The sequence below is a fragment of the Hyaena hyaena genome, unplaced genomic scaffold (assembly GCF_003009895.1).
Source record: "Hyaena hyaena isolate Hyena2069 unplaced genomic scaffold, ASM300989v1 scaffold_504, whole genome shotgun sequence".
Classification (NCBI taxonomy): Eukaryota; Metazoa; Chordata; class Mammalia; order Carnivora; family Hyaenidae; genus Hyaena; species Hyaena hyaena.
In genome coordinates this window covers 827,945-846,742 of record NW_024081137.1, presented here as the reverse complement: position 1 = coordinate 846,742, position 18,798 = coordinate 827,945, and the positions used below count along the sequence as shown (strand labels likewise).

General features: G+C 43.7%; 1 protein-coding gene across 1 annotated transcript in view; it reads left to right on the top strand.

The window, feature by feature from the left end:
- Nucleotides 1-10,302: 10,302 nt before the first annotated feature.
- Nucleotides 10,303-18,798, top strand: part of VAV3 (vav guanine nucleotide exchange factor 3) — a 353,383-nt gene continuing 344,887 nt past the window's right edge. Inside the window, exon 1 of the mRNA XM_039254969.1 lies at nt 10,303-10,601. Coding sequence (XP_039110900.1) covers nt 10,398-10,601 — 204 coding nt within the window. The 5' untranslated portion in view covers nt 10,303-10,397. The remainder of the gene's footprint in view (nt 10,602-18,798) is intronic.

The following is an 18,798-nucleotide window of genomic DNA, read 5'->3' as shown; positions in this document are numbered from 1 at the left end:
CTTTCCAACGTATTTTTGTTTTAGGTCACATTTTTATTTGCTCATAGTAACTGCTTATTAATAACTAAATAGATAGCACTTACCGTGATGCTTATACTGGGTACTTTATCTTCTTTAGCACTTTTGGAATGACTTTGTTTTAAAATTGAGTGGATCACACCATTCCTGAGTTATATTTGTCCCCCATCTCTAGCCACCACTATCCTCTACACCCATGCTTTACCTCTTCTAGACTGCTTCTTCCACTCTTCTCAAACCTTTTAGAGAAAACTGTTTCCAGAAGGTAAAATCTAGGCAACAGAAAGTTAAATATGCACAAGAATGCTGGAAGTAATAGAAAATATTTTTGTACTTTAAGACTAGCGGTAGCATGTCTACAGTGATAGATCTGAGACCGCTCATTCATTTGTTCATTCATTTGTACTGGTGGGGATGGGTTGAGGGGTGGCAGTCAGGCAAAGATGGGGTTGTCCCTCATTATCAGGGAAGGGCTTTATGAGGAGATGTCCCTTTATCTGGGCTTGCAGGAATCTAATGTGGGCAAAGGGATGTGCTCCAGCCTCACTAAACCCTCGTGCCCATTCATCATATGCATTGGCTCAGATCGGGCTTAGGTTAGAGCCACATTTGTGGCCATGTAGTACAGCAGAGCTTGCAAGGCTGATGTAGGGTCTGAGTACACTGGCAACATTTACTTAACAGCTGCTCTCATTTGCTACAGTGTGTAACTGGAATGAGATGGCAATTTGGTTTCTAAGCCTGTTGCAAATTGACCATTGCTTAGCTCATTCCTGAAAGAGCCTTTGAAAAGTGAAATTCAAGGCTTGGATTTTCTCCAGTTTATCTGCAGAGTATGATAATACTGTGGAGAACTTTAGGGTAGAAAACCTGGAGGGAAAGACAGATCAGAAATAGATAATGTCTTTAAACCTGTATCTCATTTGGATCAGTTTCCCCAAACAGCAAAATATTACCTATACCTTTATTTTTAAATTTATTATTTAAAAAAGTGGGGGGTGGGCAGAGAGAGAGGGAGATACAGAATCCAAGGCAGGATCCAGGCTCTGAGATGTCAGCGCAGAACCTGACACGGGGCTCAAACCCACAAACCATGAGATGGTGATCGAAGCCGAAGTCGAATGCTTAACCCACTGAGCCACCCAGATGCCCTATTACCTATACCTTTAAATCCAAAAAGTTGAAAAGGGTAGTTAAAGCTGATTCCCAAAATAATTAGATTATTATGTAAAAGATATTTGAGAATTTCTTCTCAATGATATTAGTTTCTGGCTCTTTAGAGATGCAAAATACTTTTTAATCTATAATGAAACTATAACATTTGCCACCTTCATATATATTCTACAGATATTATTAAAGAACTGTTAAGCTTTTAACCTCTGAATGTGAGAGATGAAATAAGTATGAGATGGGGTGCCTGGGTGGCTCAGTCGGTCCGACTTCGGCTTATGTCATGATCTCACCATTGGTGGGTTCAAGCCCTGCGTCGGGCTCTGTGCTGACAGCTAGCCCAGAGCCTGGAGCCTGTTTCAGATTCTGTATCTCCCTCTCTCTCTGACACTCCCCTGCTCATGCTGTCTCTCTCTCTCTCTCTCAGAAATAAATTTTAAAAAAACATTAAAAAATTTTTTGAAATAAGTATAAGAAAAGCAATCATTAGGCAGAGACCTGGTACAGAATGTCCAAAGCAAATGTTGCAGCAAAGCAAAGACCTTCCTGAATATCCTCATTCCGGTGCCAGAGAACCACTGGCTTTGGGTCAGCAGCACCTGCCTCCTTTTCACTTCAACTAAAAATTAAACTGGTAGCTTCCACGGAGGTGTGGGGCCACAGTTTCCACCAGCCACACACAGATTGCAGCAAGCAGCTGTAAAGAGAGATTCCAGCCAGCAGCCACATCCTCCCCAGGCCCTTTCAACTAAGGGACAGATCAAGCTAGCTCAGAGCCTGGAGCCTGTCTTCGGATTCTGTCTCTTCCTCTCTCTCTGTCCCTCCTCTGCTAACACAGTCTCTCTCAAAAAATAAATAAAACATAAAATAATTAAAACAAAAACCATAAAACAAAAACCAAACAAGATGAAAGGCACTGATAGACAGCCAGGAGCCAAATCTCATTTGCTTTGATTCAAGCAACTCAGTTCCCCATCAGTGTGATGGAGACCGGCTAGGAGACCTCCGTCCTCGTGCTAGTATCGATCACCTGTCTTCCCCTGCAGCCGGGGGCAGCTCCTCTCCCATTGTTTCGTGAGAAAGCTGAACCACTTAGCTCAGATGCAGGGCAATGTGGGAGGTGCGCACAGATACTTGGATGGGGGACCCGATGGGGCTCACTGTGAATTACCTCGGTCAGTCAGGATGTTCAACATTTTGGAGTTTCTAATTAATACCTTCAACTCTTTTTGCTTTATTAAGTTGTATCGGTGTTAACTCTTGTGGGGCCTGGGGACACCCCAGAAGTTATTCCTGTTTCTGGTACTTAGGTGGTTAAGAAGAGGGAGGGAAGGGGCCACAAATATGGAGATATCAGGATTCTAAAAGAGAATAGACCAGTTAGCTGGCTGCTCCTTTAGGGGAGACCTCAAGAGAAAGGTGTTCTGTGTTCTGCCTATCTAGTGATCCTCGCAGTTCTGTCCCTGTTTGTTAGTTTCCTCTATTATCAACTGTTGCAAGCAGTTAACATTAAATATTAAAACACCACCACACAGAAACCCCAGGGTCTTTGTGCCATCTTTCAGATCCTCCTCTTATAATGGTAACTAAGTTTTCACAGAGATTTCCTAAGGAACTGTTTTACTCTGTAACTCCACGTGAACTTTAGAAGAGAGTTTTGCACTTAGGAAACGCTAAATAGTTGTTAAGTGAGGAAGGAGGTAAATCAGATTTGATATATTGGCAGATATTTATGGTCATGGACCATAGTTTTTCATTTTTTGAAAACATGAAAATAACTATCCTATTTTTTTTCAGGTCTGCCATTTCATCCTCTTCTCTCTTTAAAATAATCTCAATTATCATTGTTCTCTCAAAGTAATCCTCCTTAGATTAATCCTTTTCCTTCTTACGCCCTAATTCTATATTCTGATCTAAACAGCCTTAAACTTTAGTTCCTGAGAAATGTCAGAGAGGAGAGAGAACAAAGCGGGGCGGACACATGAACTATTTCCTAAATCTAGGAAATTTCTGTAAGAACAACTTAAAAGTTGTAGCCAGCAACAAACCAAACAGTTTGAAACAGAAATGGTTATTGTGTTTTCTTTCTGGCCGGATACATGGTGTTCCAGTGCTGCCAGCGCCAGCCAGCGAGACTCCCTCCGTGTTTGTGTGTGCAGTAAAAACCAGTGTGTGATTTTACAGGTAACCTAACGCCAAGCTTGCAAAGTAGAGCATAAACAGTCCGCAAAAGTACATAAATGGGAGAACGTCTGTCTGGGTGCACACGTGTGAGATTAATAAGGCACATTAGATCTCATTTTGGTGTTTTTAGCCCGCAGACTGGCTAGCCTTCTTGTTAAATAATTCCCATGTTGTCATCATGGGTCTGATGATCAAAAAAGATACCCTTAAATTTTCTAAATCTTCTAAACTGTGCATGTTGGGGTCCTTGGATGGTTCAGTTGATTGAGCCTCCGATTCTTGATTTCAGCTCAGGTCATGATCAGAGGGCCCTGGGATTGAACCCTGTGTGGAGCTGTATGCTGGGTGTGGAGCCTGCTTAAGATTCTCTAAATCTCCCTCTGCCCCCCCCCTCCCCCCACCCCGCCAAGTTAAAACAAAAACAAAAAACCTCATGTCATTCTGGAACATAGCACAACACAACAAAATAAAACAAAAGCCTGACATCTGAAAAGAATACTTAACAAACTTTAAAAATAAATTTAAAAATCAGAATATTTTATTTATTTATTTTTTAAGTTTATTTATTTTGAGACAGAGATAGCGTGAGTGGGCCAGAGAGAGAGGGATAGAGAATCCCAAGCAGACTCTGTACTTCCAGCATGGAGCCTGATGCGGGACTCGAACTCACAAAGCCATGATCACAACTTGAGCCAACAAAGAGAGTTGGATGCTTAACTGACTGAGCTATCCAGGCGCCCCCAAAATCAGAATATTTTTATTTTTTAAAAATTTTTTAATGTTTTATTTATTTCTGAGAGGGAAAGAGAGAGAGAGCGAGAGCGTGAGCAGGTGAGGATCAGAGAGAGAAGGAGACACAGAATCTCAGAAGCAGGCTCCAGGCTCTGAGCTAGCTGTCAGCACAGACGGGGCTCGACCCCATGAATCATGTGATCATGACCTGAGCCGAAGTCAGCTGCTCAACCGACTGAGCCATCCAGGCGCCCCCAGAATATTTTTAAAAAACAAAGAATTAAAACATTACTTTATCAAACAGATTTCGCTTCTTTTCCTGATATTTGAATGGGAATAGAGGGGAATTTCATTGATATGAATATTGAAACTGCACTTTAGTACTCAGTTTGCATAGATGTGGAACATTCAAACTTGACTATGTATAAAGCCATCTTTTTGGACTCTGCTGTTCGAAATCTCTCTGTGCCTTCCATCTCCAGGGTGGCAGAATGGCATCACAGTGATGTGTGTGGAACTTGGCATCACAATGTTTGGGCTCTCATGCTGGTACTGCCCCTTACCGGCTGCTTGAATTTAGGAAAGATAGTTGAGCTTTCTTAGCCTTGGTTTCCTCATCGATAAGATGAGGAAGCACCAACTGAGTAGCAGCACCAATCTTAGATTATGAGAATCAAATAAAACAAAGCATAGATAGCACATAGTTGAATAGCTCATTGTCAGTGCTTCTAAGAGCTCAATAAATAGTAGCTATTTTATCTGATATCAGGCATAACTAAATATATTAGCTTTTTCAGGTGGTTCATATTTGTGTGATAATGCATTTGAATTGTTAAAAAAACATCCAAACAAAAATAAATGAAGTAGGTGTTCTAAATTATTTGAAATGGGAACAGGGGCACTTTCTAGTGTTCCTGTAGTCTCTTCACCTGGGTAAGGTCAATCAGTTCTGCAGTATTGCTCTATTTTCCCAAGGATATTGTTGGCGGCTGGAATAAATCTGGGTGACATGCGTAAACGGCAAATGGAACTTTTAGCCTTGCTCACTTCTTTCTCAGAATTACTATCATTGTGTAGTTTATATCCTATTCATTTCATTTATCCATCCACCCACCCACCCGTCCATTCATGTATCCACCCATCCATGCACTCATTTGTCCATCCACCCATCCCCTACTAGGTACTAGGCACTGGAGATACAACATGAATTACATATATTTCTGTTCCTGGGGAGCTCATAGCAGGAGCAGGGTGGAGGTTCAGGGAAGGTTCTAGTAGTTGTGATGTCAGGTGCCTAATTAGTCTACCAGGAACTCAGTAATCTGATTGTGATATGCATAGGATTTCTTGGAAACAGGGACACCACAGGCTTCCCACATTGGATTTTAATATTCACCATCTTGGTATGAAGAGCTCTCTCTTTGACAATTTATTCATATCAACACCCAAGTCAAATTGAAATATTCCACAGATTAGATCACGGTCCCTAGTTGATCACATGAATACATACTATTTAGCTATTTAGTTTTCCCTGCAAGTCCAACCTTCTCAGTCATATTTAAATAATGTCTACACGTATCACTGCTAATGTCCCACGGTGGACTATTGTCTAATCAGGGCGTGAAGGCTGCAGCATGTTTAATGTGAGCCAGACTCTGAGATGATGCAGCTGAGGTGAGGTTAATTTGGTGAATTAAACCTTTGGAGCTTCATTGTGTGCATGTGTGTGTGTATCCACAGTGGAGAGAGCGAGAACACTTACATTTTCATTTATTTGGACATTAGTGTGCTAATTAGCATTTTATTGGTCCATCCCTGGTAACACAAAGACTTTGAGTCATGTTCTTATGCTCCTTTTTAGGCTGCTTCTGTGGAGGCTATTTGTGTCATAAATTATTTCAAGTAAATTTCTTTTGTTAGATGCTAAGTGACAGTTTGAATAAGGGCCATTATCATCAGCATCAGCATCATCATCAACATCATCGTTGTTGTTGTTATTGTTATCAGGCCTTAAGTGTGTCAGAAGAGAGAAGAAAATCCTATGATCCTAAAAGATCTTCCTCAGTTATGCCTAAAAATATTTAAATTCACACTGATTCACACTGATGTGAATAAATACCTTCATATTTATTGAAAGAATGATTGTTATTGGAATCTCACTCTAACCCGTCCTCATCTCTGCAGTGGTTCTCTAGTGTTTATTTTTAAAACACTATCAAATTACTAGAAACTTAAAGCCTGCATCTCTAATGTTTGTGAAACCAAACTACATTTGATTGTTGTTGAAGAAAATTAACCTAACGGACACAGAGTCTGGATTTCAGTTTGTAGTCTACATTATTTCTGTTTTTGTGTTTTTAAGACTTTCATGAATAGATTTATTTTTTTTAAAAAAAAATGTTTATTTTTGAGAGAAGAAGAGACAGAGTGTGAGCAGGGGAGGAGCAGAGAGAGAGGGAGACACAGAATCCAAAGAAGGCTCCAGGCTCCTAGCTGTCAGCACAGAGCATGACATGGGGCTTGAACTCATGAATCACAGATCATAACGTGAGCCAAAGTTGGATGCTTAACCAACCGACTGAGCCACCCAGGCACCCTGAATAGATTTACCTTTGATATGCTTCATAGCATCAATGATTCACTTTTGTGACAAAATAAATAAAATAAGGAAAAAGAAATTTAGGTTTCTAAATTCCTGGTGGTAGACAGATCTTAGTGCTTTTGTGAAGTTAACAGTTGAAAGAATAAAAAGAAAAAAAATTGGTGGGGATGAGTGACAGCACAGATTGTAGCAAGAAATGAATTTATGTGGCTCTCCTCTTCTTTACTTTATAGCCCTTTGGTGTGTGAGGACTGATGCATAACCTAGTGAATTCTCTAATCCTTACTTTCTGATTATGGGGTCATTCTGAACGTGGAAAGAGACCTAGTGGGTAATATCCCTCATCTGTTGCTGCCTTGTCCTTCCTGAAGCTCAGATGCTGCCCATACTGTTTCCCATTTTTATACTATGTAAGGCTGAGACAAAAATCCAAAGTGCAGAGCAATTTAAGAGAGAAGAAAGGGTGCCTGATAGGGTGGAATGCCCAGAAAGGCTAACGAGACACACGGGAAAGAGCAGACCTTCTCTTCATGTGGCCTGACAGCAACACCTCGAATGCTTCCTGAGCTTCTCACTACCAGGAAGAGAGGGCAAAGAGAGTAGAAAGAGGCAACATAGCTCATTTTTTTCACTCATTACTCACTCAACTAATATTTATTGGATACTTATGGTGTGCCACTCGCCAAGGTTGGTTCTGGGCGTTTGGAGATGAGTAAGTTACCATCCTTACCTTTAAGGTGTTTCAGTCTAGCGGGGAGAGACTTAAACTAGCAATTAAATTCGCTAAGGTAATTATTATAATGGGGAGCAGCTTTGAATAGAAGCAACACGGATGTGGAGGCCAAATTCACCCTGTTTTGAGAGCTTTGTAACCCGGAAGAAGGGTGCTTCATGTCTTTGATATCCTTTCTTCATCTGTTAGGAAAGGGGAACATCTTCTAACTTGCAGCTACTGTTTGTAAAGTGGCCGATAGAGGGGTTGGCATTCAGTAAATGGTAGAGTGTGGCTGTGCCTCAGGAGCCAATGCAGGCCTCAGGCCAGTGGGTCCACTGAGAACTAGTCCCAAGTCATGTGTGCAAGAACGGCCTTCATTGGAACGCTGGGGCGCAGGACTAGCCGAGAGGTGTCACTGGTGGAATTTAGTCCTTATCTCCCAGCTTTCATTGTCACTAGGTAGTAAGATTTTAAAGGAAAAGGAATTTGGCTGACAGCTCAAAAAAGCCCATTACCATTTTTGTTGTTGTCGGATTTCTGACACTTTAATTAGTTCCACCTGACTCACATTTTGCCACTTGGCCCCTTGCTTGCTTGAGGAACTCTATTTCTCTAACTAGCCTCCTTTCCTTCTAGGCCTTCCATATCTTTTCTTGTTGCCCTTCTCTCCACTCTCTGGTTCATTGTATTTGAGAAGTTTTATATTTTGAAGTCATATTATATATTACAATACAGTATATGTGAATTATTAAAAAAATTTTAAATAGAACTTGTTTGGTCATTGCTGCCTTTCTGTGAACTCAAAGCTATTGGTTAATGATAATGGAGCTCTTTCTAAGTGTTAGACATCACATGTTTTATGCATTATATCAAGTGCTTCTCAGACTTTAACATAAATATGCAGCACCTGGGGATCTTGTTAAAAGGTAGGCTCTGAGTCATTTGGTCTGGCGGTGGTGCCGAAGAGTTCACGTTTTTACCAAGCTCCTGAGTGGTGCTTCTGGCCCATAGACTGCATAGTGAAGAGCAAGGCGTTGTATCCTCGGGTTCTGATGACACTATGAGGTATTATTTTTCTCATTTTACATATGTGGAAACTGGAGGTTAGAGGGATTAGTTAATTTTCTGAAGATCCTGTTGTTAGAAACCAGGCGAGCTCCAACTCCAAACCCAGGTCGGTCTCTTGGTACAGTGTATATTACCTGGGTTCTGGAAATGCCCTATAAAACCCAAGACTGATCGAATGCTACCTGAAATGGAATTCAGACTTTATTTTTCTTCAAATGTGACTTTTTTCATTTTAATTTCTCTTTATGCAGGGTTGTGTATCACAGGGTGATTCAGACGTGTTGGTTTTGTTTCTAAAGATATGTAAAGCTTAGTATGATTTATTTGCCAAAACTATAGTTTAGGAAACATGGTGCCATTGATGTAATCTGGATTGAACACAAGGGGAAATTGCTGGGGAAGGATGCATGTGAGGAAAGGAAATCCTCAGGCTGATTTATTGTTCAATGCTCAGCGTACACAGTGTGCTACAATTCTCACAGGCTAATGGAAAAAGACACAGTCCCTATCCTTAACAGATCAGAAAGGCTTTAAAAAAACACTTTGACCTTCTTATAAAACTAATAGGGTTCATAATAGAAAATTTGAGCTACATAAATGTAATACAGAAGAAAATATCTAAAATCCAACCTCCTGGATTTCATTTTTTTTTTAATTTTCAAAATTTCAAAGGATACATCTCACAAGGGTGAGCCACTACCAATTTTATATAGAACAGAAAGTTCAACGTGGTAGTAACTTGTCATAAATAGTTTATGGTTTTGAGGGGTTGCAGGAGTAAACGGGGCCCAGTTAGGAGTCCTCAAAGGCTTTGAGAAATGTGAATGCGCTGCTTCAGTCAGCTCTGAGTTTCGGCGGGCACGTTCCATCTTTGCTAAAGGTCCCAGAGGTTGGCCAGACCCGGGCAGCTGAGGACTGATGCTAATTATGCTCCCAACCACCTGGGCCGGGACGCCGGCGCATGCGCAGTGCGGCTGCCTGCGCTACGAGGGCGTCTCGCCGGCCTATTTCTCCCTACTAGGTTTCAGTGCGGTCACAGCAGCGTCTGGGTTTAGCCGAGCAGTTCCCGTCTCTAAGTGAAAAACACCTGGCGTCGAAATTGACTCGGGGGTTAGGGACTGGTTCCCGCAGGCGTTTCCACACACGTTTAAGGTGCCAAAACCTCCTTACCAGCCACTAACTTGGAGAAACCGTAATTATCTCTAGGAAGAGAGTTTAGGGGCTAGAGCAGAAAACGGTGAGGGGGGACGATCTCCAAAACTTAAAGCTCGAGAACTGTGTTCTCATGATGCTCTGGGCCCTTTTTTCCACGTCTCTGGGTACCCCAGTTAATCCCCCACTTCCTTCGGACCCTTTAAAAACTGCAGTCGCCATCGAGGGCGTCCCAGTCGGACGGCCCCTCCGTATTCCAGTGTTCAGCCCCACTCTCCGCAAACGGGGAAGCCGGCCCCGGCGAACACTCCCCGGGCACCTGCGGGCTCGAAGTGGGCGGGGGCGCTGGGTTCCCCGCCCCGGGCGCAGACCCCGGGCCGGCGCGGCGGCGCTCTCCCGGCGCGCCTCCTGGGACTAGCAGACGGCAGCGAGAGCGGCCGGCGCGCTGGGCATGCTCAGTCGCCGGGCGCCGGGCTCGCGAGTCGGAAGCCTGTGCGCCGCCGCCGCCGAGCCGGCCGGGGCGCACGGAGAGCGCGCGGGACTCGCTGCAGCGGCGGCCGGGCGGCGGAGGAGCCGGGCCGGGAGCGGAGCGGCGCCCCCGACCCGTCCGCCGCGGCGCCTGCTTCCCCGCACCCCCCGCAGGGCAGCGGCGGGCCGCGGCTGGCGTCGGCGGGGCTCGGAGGATCCGCGGCGGCTGCGGCCGCATCCTCGCCGCCTGACCCGGCCGGGCCGCGTCCCGTCCCGGAGCCGTCGGGCATGGAGCCCTGGAAGCAGTGCGCGCAGTGGCTCATCCACTGCAAGGTGCTGCCGGCCAACCACCGGGTGACCTGGGACTCGGCGCAGGTGTTCGACCTGGCGCAGACCCTCCGCGATGGAGTCCTGCTGTGCCAGCTGCTCAACAATCTCCGGGCGCACTCCATCAACCTGAAGGAGATCAACCTGAGGCCGCAGATGTCCCAGGTAAGGGAGCCGGCGCGGGCGCCTCCGCCTCCGCCCGGCATCTCCCATTAATCGTCCGGCTAATTTCTTTGTGTAAATGCAAACATCTAGGTGCGCTCAGCCTGCCCTGCCTCCCCGCCTTCTGCTTTGGGAACCGCTTCGGCTTTTTGTACGTTGGCCTGGAGTGGTTTGGGGGCTGTAGGTCTTCAGCTGAATGCTCAAGTCCTGCGTCCGGGGACGGGATGAGGATTTCGTAAAGGCTTTCTGTGAGGCGGGAAAAAATAAACTGTCTTTGGGTGCCCTTCACCTACTTCTGTGCGTGTGTGCGTGTGTAGGGCAACAAAAGGAATTTGCTCCAGCTCTTTTACAGTAACAATGGAGAGGGGTAAACGGAGATGATGGGGGTAATTTTTGCTTTTAGTCTGTTCTTTTGCTTTGCGTGTCGTCTCCATGTTTTCTGGAAAGAGGAACCATGACATAAATGATGACTCTAGGAAGTGGAGGGCGTTCCGGTACCGTTATCTGTACGGGAATGACACTGGTCAAAGGGAGGAAAAGGGAGCACCGTGCAGCGGTTGCCCCCGAAAGCCCCCCTGAGCTTGTGGCCAGCTGGCGAGCCAGGTTGTGTTTACAGCCTCTCCGAAGCCATGTGAGAAGAAGCGAGTCCAGCCTCTCCGCAGCGACAAGGAAACCAGTTTCGCTAAGATTCTGCATTCTTCATTCGGTGCTTGCTCAGGTGGTGGGGTCGGTGCACGCCTGGCTCCTGTGGCTGGAACTTTGCCTGGAGGTGCCGCTTGGAGGGGTTAAAAACAAAACTCTGGAGGGCTGCGTGCATCCTAGAGTCAACTCAAAAGCCACGGGTCAGAGGAATAGTAGTTTTTGGTCCCATCAGAAAGTTTCCATGCAGACAGATCTTGAACACGGTTCAGCACCTCTTTACTTTTTCGCATTATATTTAAAAAACCACGTTCAACTTAACAGGGAGGAGGAGTCCCCTTCCATAATATTGTGTTACTAATCCTGAATGATAGTCCCAACTACTTAGTAACTAGAGCAGTGCCTTTTGCAATGGAATTGACTCATAAAATTGAATAATCATGGATTTAAAGTTAGAGCACACTCATTCAGCTCTTCTTGATGTCAGGGTTTCATGCAGAGGGGCCGTCTGCACCCCAGATTCTATATTCCTTCCCTATCCTATCCGCCTTCAATCAGCTGGTTAGCAGTCCCCAAGACCCAACAGGCTTTTGAGTAGTGAGCACCATACGATTTCAGAAGTGAGACGAATTATTTTGTGCTTTCCCATAATCCTGGGTGGTGATTGCCAACTCTGTGGAGCCCTTCAAAGTTGTCTCCATTGTGGATATGCTGTTAAGGGGTTAACAGACATTTTCATTAAGCTGGAAGCTGCCGTTGTGAGCAAAGTTCTCCTGGAGCTGCATTTGGCTATTGAGTTTACAGATCACTATTTTCTACCTGGCCTGTAGCCTCAGGAGGCAGTATGGGTCAGGATGCCTTGGCCCACCAGCAGGGAATACAGTATTGTGTGCACTTCCTGAAACTTCAGTTTCCTGGAACCCTCAGGGGTTGTTCAATAAGTTCTCAATAATCAATTTCTCCGGACAGCTGAGAACCTTCCTCTTTTAATCTTCTGACCTTTGTTTGGATGTTAACAATGGATGAACATATTCTCAAATGTGTTTTTGGTCTTTGTAGAACATATTACTTAAATTTTTGGTGCCTGAGGATCATCATTATAAATAACACTAATGAAAATCGAGCACAGATGATGCTCTAAGAACGGAATTCCCTACTGGTGGTACCACAGTGAACACATCAGGATTCTTTTTTTTTTTTTTTTTAAATCCTAATGTTTTATTTATTTCTGAGAGACAGGCAGCATGAACAGGGGAGGGTCAGAGAGAGAGAGGGAGACACAGAATCCGAAGCAGGCTCCAGGCTCTGAGCTAGCTGTCAGCACAGAGCCCAGTGCGGGGCTTGAACCCACGAACCGTGAGATCATGACCTGAGCTGAAGTTGGACGCCCAACCGACTGAGCCACCCAGGCGTCCCTGAACACCTCAGGATTCTTGCCCTTTAAAGGAATTATTGCACTGGGCTATCAGATAAGCTGCCAGGTTATAGTGAGGTAAACAGCTAAATGACTTTCCTTAGGCTATTTTGCTTTTGGATTCTTAGGTCTGTCCAGCCCTGAGTTTTCTGTCTCTAAATTCAATGCAGTTTTCTCTGTAATGTTCTGTGAGTGAGGGCTTCTCTCAAAAGTGAACCCTGAAGGCCTGCGTATGGTGATGTCTGTTTTGGCTTCCTTCTTGGTTCTTGACCACATTGCAGAGCGAGAAGGTGGCTGAACAGCTGAGCACTGGACAGATGAGTCTGTATTACACAAATTGTCATTAAGTCCTTAAGTAACACTTATTAATGATTTCATTGAGCAAGCTGATCTATTTAACATGCCTACAGTGCTCAGCACTTAATAGGTGTTCACTAGTAGTAAAATCAAAACTTTTGTTTTGTTTTTAGCTATTGTCATATAAAGAAAAGGTTACAATGAACATTTTAAAACCATTGTAAGGTCTTTTGGGCTGACCTGTCTGTTTCTGGATCTAGCTTCTATCTTTCTAGCTGCTTCTGGTTATAAAGCTCCTATTCCATCAGTAATATTCATATTGTATGTTTAATAACCTGGTAACCCAGTGAAATCCTGATCTGCATCCTAGCAGACTTTATACTTCTGAATTTAGAGATGTCATAAGTAGTACTTATTATGGCTTTTGCTATTTCTAGTGTCTACCAGTCCTTCTGTCCACCAGATTTAGGTTCTGTTGAAGATATTAATTTGAATTTCTTTATAGCACATGATCTTTTAAGCTAGGAAATAACTAGGTCTTCAGAGTTTCTTGGCATTTGAGACTGATGAACAGGTGTTGACAAAGGGAATTTTAATTTGTTGGTTTTGCTTATTGGCTGCTCTTAACTATCCTGTAAGAGGCTATACAACGAGTAGCCCCTTTTGATAAGAGTGTTTATCTTCAATGAGTGTGATTTCTTCCATTCTGTTAGCCTTCTGCCTTGTTTGCGTTAAAAAAAAAAAACCCTGCAAATAATTGCTTAATTATGTTTGAATCTTGAGGTCTTAAGTTAATAGTCTTCAAAATAGAATTATAAATAGGATCCCAGTCTCCTATTCTTCCTGGCCATGGCTACCCATCTTTTTAGTCTTGATATATTGGTAGAAGGAGGATCTTCTTCAGCTCAAAAATACATACATGTATTTCTTCATTTTTACTTGTCTTACAGAGAGAACATGGGGGAGGGAGCAGAGGGAGAGAGAGAATCCCAAGCAGGCTCTGCACCTGACTTGGGGCTTGAACTCATGAGATCATGACCCGAGCTGAAACCAAGAGTTGGGTGCTTAATCGACTGAGCCCTCCAGGTGCCCTGAGATCTATCAGTGAGATGATCTTAATCCTATGATTTCGTGATTTAAAACTTTCCTTTTTTCCAAGTCTTAGGATGAGAATAGTATATTTGAATTTACTGACCATTTGTGTATGGTATAGGTAAACCTTGAATTGTCTTAAAATGAATTAATCAGGCTTTCGGGGTTCTTTAAACAAATACCTGGCTCTGTGTGCTAGGCACTATTGTAGATACTGGCTTGGAGCAATAAACAAATACAACAAAATACCTGCCCTAAAAGGATTTATATTTTAGTGGGGGAGATGGACAATTAAGAAAATGACTATGTAATGTCCTATGAAGAGCTTTCAACCTAGTAAGTGGCTAGAGCAAAGTATCATTTGATTTTTCTAGAGGGGAGTTAATAAAGGCTTCTCTTAGAGGGTAACAAGTGAGCAGGGACCTGAAGAGAGAGAGGGAATGCAGGAATATGGATGTTTGAAAGAATATACCTGGCAAGGGAATATCCAGTGCAAAGGTCTGGAGGTCAATCAAATGATGGATCTACTGGAGGAAAAACAAAACCATTGTGACTGGAGGTGAGTGAGTGTGGGAAAGAGTGGTCACAATGAAGTCAGAGAAAGCAGGAGCCAGCTTTTTTTTTTTCTTTTTTAAATATTTTTTTACTTATTTCTGAGAGAGAGAGAGCGAGAGCATGGGCAGGGGAAGGTCAGAGAGAGAGGGAGTCACAGACTGAAACAGAGGAGCCAGCTTTTTAAGACTAACGTGTCATTGTAAGGACTTTGACTTTGGGTGAAACGGGAAGTTCCCTGACCTGACTTACCTTTCAACAGGGTCACTCTGGCTGCTGTACTGTGGAACAGCAAGAGTGGAAGCAGTCAGGCTAATATAGTCACTTCAGCAAGAGGTGATGGCAGCTCTGACCAGAGCGATAGCAGGGCAGATGGTGAGAAATACTTAAGTTGGGATATATTTTGAAGGGAGAGTCAGTAGCTTATTTTTATTTTTTAATGTTTATTTATCTTAGAGCCGGAGTGGTAGAGAGGGGCAGAGGAAGAGAAAGAATCTTAAGCAGGCTCCATGCTTCGTGGAGAGCCTGGTCTAGGGTTCAGTCTTGTGATCACAAGAACATGACCTGAGCTGAAATCAAAAGTCAAACGCTTAACTGCAGGAGCCACCCAGGTTCCCCAGGAGTTTATTGACGGAGCCAAATTATGTATGAGAAGGAGCCAAGAAGGACTCCAGAATTTTGTCCTAAGAAATAAGAAAGATGGAGTTGCCATTATTGAGACGGAGAAAACTGGAGCGAGGATCGCTCTGTGTGGATGTCTGAGGAGGGGGCAGACCTGGAGTGAGTTATGTTTGAAACACCCTGGAGATATCTAGGTGGAGATACTGAGCAGGCAGTGAAGAAGTTGGGGATGTAGATGGGAATTTTGGAGTCCGGGTATATAGGTGGTACTTAAAATCAGGAGATTGGATGAAATCACCTAAAAAGTAGTGTTTAGAAAGTAAAGGTTAAAGTGAGCCATTGGGCCTGCCCATGTGTCAAGAGTAGAAAGAGAACCTATAATGGAGCTGAGAGGGAATGGCCATAAGGGAGGAGGGAAATGAGCGGAGTGTGGTTTCAGGAAACCGAGTGAATAACGTTTTTCTGGAAGATCGTGAGCTGTTGCTAGACAAAGTAAAACAAGGATGGAAGACCGACTGTCCAAAAATGAAATATTCTGGTGATTGGACAGAAACAGATTTGGTGTGTGATGGGCAAACATCCCATTGGAGAAGAGCAGGTAGGTGGAGAGCCTCAATACAGAGGGCTATTCCCCTCTCTGGGAGTATTGTTGCCACAGCGGTGGCTCTTTGGGAAAAGAGGTCTCGGAGGTTATTTTCTTATCCAATAGAACTTTAATTTTGTACCTACCAAAAGAGCTCTTCTAGATTTAGATAAGTTTTATCCTATGGAAGTCTTGTATGTGTAGAAAAAAAGTATAAGAAAATATAAAATTTAATGTGTTCTCAAAAATTTTCACTTAGATTGCTCCTCTGAAAAGCAATTCCCCATTTCCTCTCAGTCATTGGTTGTCAGGTTTTTTTTTTTTTTTTTTTAAACTGAGCATCAAGTGTTGGTGATGCAGCATTTCTGAAAGAATAACCAGTATTCTCCCCAAGAGTTTGTCCAGGCTACTAACATACTGTTGGGTTTTGATGCTGTTCCTACCTTTTCAAAAAAGGCAAACAGAACTCTATTTTTGCTGTACATAACTGTACATCGTTTGAAAGCTATGGTTAAGTTAGTTTTAGCATTAAGATGTGCATTCCAAATACAGGTCTTCATTCCCTGCCTGTCCCCGCAACGAGGTGATGCTGTGTGAAGATGATTGGATTATACTGAAGGGAGGCAAAAAAGGTGGTCATTGTCCAAAAAGAATGGTGTGCCCCATTATGATTTTAGTCCATTCAAAATAATGTTATGATTTGGTCTTGCCCCACAGAAATGTGTAACCTCTTTGCCATTTGATAGATTATTCCCTTGTTTAATCTGTCAGCAGAATGTTAAACTTGATACCAATGTTTTGGCATATTAAGGCATCTTAAGCACTGGTTCTGTAGGATACTTGATGGCTTAACCTGGGTTCTCTAGGAGCCAGAGACTGGCATAAAGGATAAAATGCTGAGGCCTTATTGCTGGTGAGGTAAAATCCCATGCCTGCCAGGGTGAGGAAAATGGGAAAGTGTGTGTGTGTGTGTGTGTGTGTGTGTGTATTTTAATGGGGAAAATCCTACCATGTTTGTAATGCAAACAGTTTTGGCTGTGTGGATACCAATTTCCTAATACAGCCCCTTTCAAAATTTCCTGAAACTCTCTATGGCATTTGACATGGCCTTTTCTGTTCCTCCTGAAACCCTCCTTTGATTATCACCACACTATACATTGCCTCATTCTCTCCTGTCTTCCTGTGTCCTGTTTCCTTTGCTGGTTTCTCTTTAAACATTCTAAGGAAATTTGAGTTGCCTCCTTCATTGTCTTTGTTCATATTCTTTCTTGTATCCTGTCCTGTCACTGTAGTGTGACCTACCTTTCATACCTTCAAGGACCTCAGATACACATGGATAGCCTGTACCTGCCTGGTTGCCACCTTCACCTCTATTGGTATAATTGCTTCATGGATAGAGTGATGACGGTCACATTATTGACTTCACTGTGCACCGCAGTTCATCCCCAGCAGAGCGAAGGATGAGCTTGATAGGATGGAACTGGGTGAGAACAAGGCTGCTGCTGAAGTTTGGTCAGGGGAGGCGGGGCCGGTGGGTGCCATGCCTGAGAAAGGGCAGGAAGGAAGCCTGGAGAAGGACGAAAAGATGGACATGATTGAGAGTTGGAGTGGACAAGGCTTTGGAGCCATTTTGATGCAGTGAGAGGAGAGATGCGTCTCTATTTCTGGCTTGGGTACAGGGAGGGTTTGGGGGAAGGGTTATAGAGAGGAGGTGCAGATTTCTGAGGGAAAGGGAGTGCATTCAGTTTTAAATATGGAGTTTGAAACTGTTAACAGTTACCTTCTGCATTCTTAGTGTCAAGTGTCCCATTCCCTTACTACTCCTTTCTGGATTATCCTAACACCTAAAGTCCAACAGTCTTTAAGAGCTCCTGCCACCTCTTTCTTCACTGCCTTCCTGTCTTCATTCCTGTCCTCCTCAGTTTAAATACTGCAGCCAGCATAATTTAAGCTTCTCTCGATTTGCAATACTCATTTGAGGAAAGTGCAACCCTCCACTTACTCCTGCCTGCAGCTTGACTGCTGGATCTGATGGAGGAAAAATCTGTGGCACTCAGACTATGCTTACTGTAAATTCATCATCCCCGACTGTAGCAGGCACTTAGGCTACCCAGCTTTACCCAAAGCTCTAGACCAGATGTTCTCAAAGTACAGTCTGGGGACTCCTGGCAGGGCCATAGATAACCTTGAGGAGTTCCATGAGGTCAAACATCTTCTTTTTCTTATGATTAAGACATGATTTTCCTTTTCTTTAATTCTCACAAGTGTATAGTGGAGTTTTTCAAAGGCTGCATGATGCCACTGGTGTCATTGCTGAGATGGACCATGGATTGTAGGTATTTCAAAGATTTCCCCGTTGAGGATTCTAATATGTTAAGTGTTGATAGATAGAACCCCCATGAAGCTGTTGAGGCTTATCTATAATTACAAGTGTAATAAAACCCTGAGACCAAGAAGCTTGAGAACTGCCTAGACCATTCACTATCTGACTCACCCGGATGACTACTTGTACCTTTGCTTTTTTCTTTTTAATTGTAGTTGACACAGTGTTATATTAATTTCAGGTTTATAACATAGTAATGTGACAGGTCTGTGTATTCTGTGCTCACAAGTGTAGCCATCATCTGTCACCATACATTATTACAATGCCATTGACTATATACCCTGTACTGTTCCTTTCATCTCCTCCCTCCCTGTGACTTCTTCGTTTCCTTAGTGGAAGCCTGTGTCTCCCACTCCCCTTGACCCGTTTTGCCCATCCTCCCACCTCCCTGGTTACCTTTTCTTGTTGGAACTCCTTCACCTTTGTCTCCATTCTTCTTCTCCTCTGGTGGCTTTGCTTCCAGTTCCACTGAGAAAACAGGACCGCTTCTTCAGGCTTTCACCTTCTTGCATCTGTGCCCATAGCTGGTGCTTTCTCCCCTCTTCTGTGGGCAGATTGATCAGCGCTCCCAGCCATGGTCAGTCCCTTGGTCAGTCACTCCGTCCCCATGCTTTCCTGC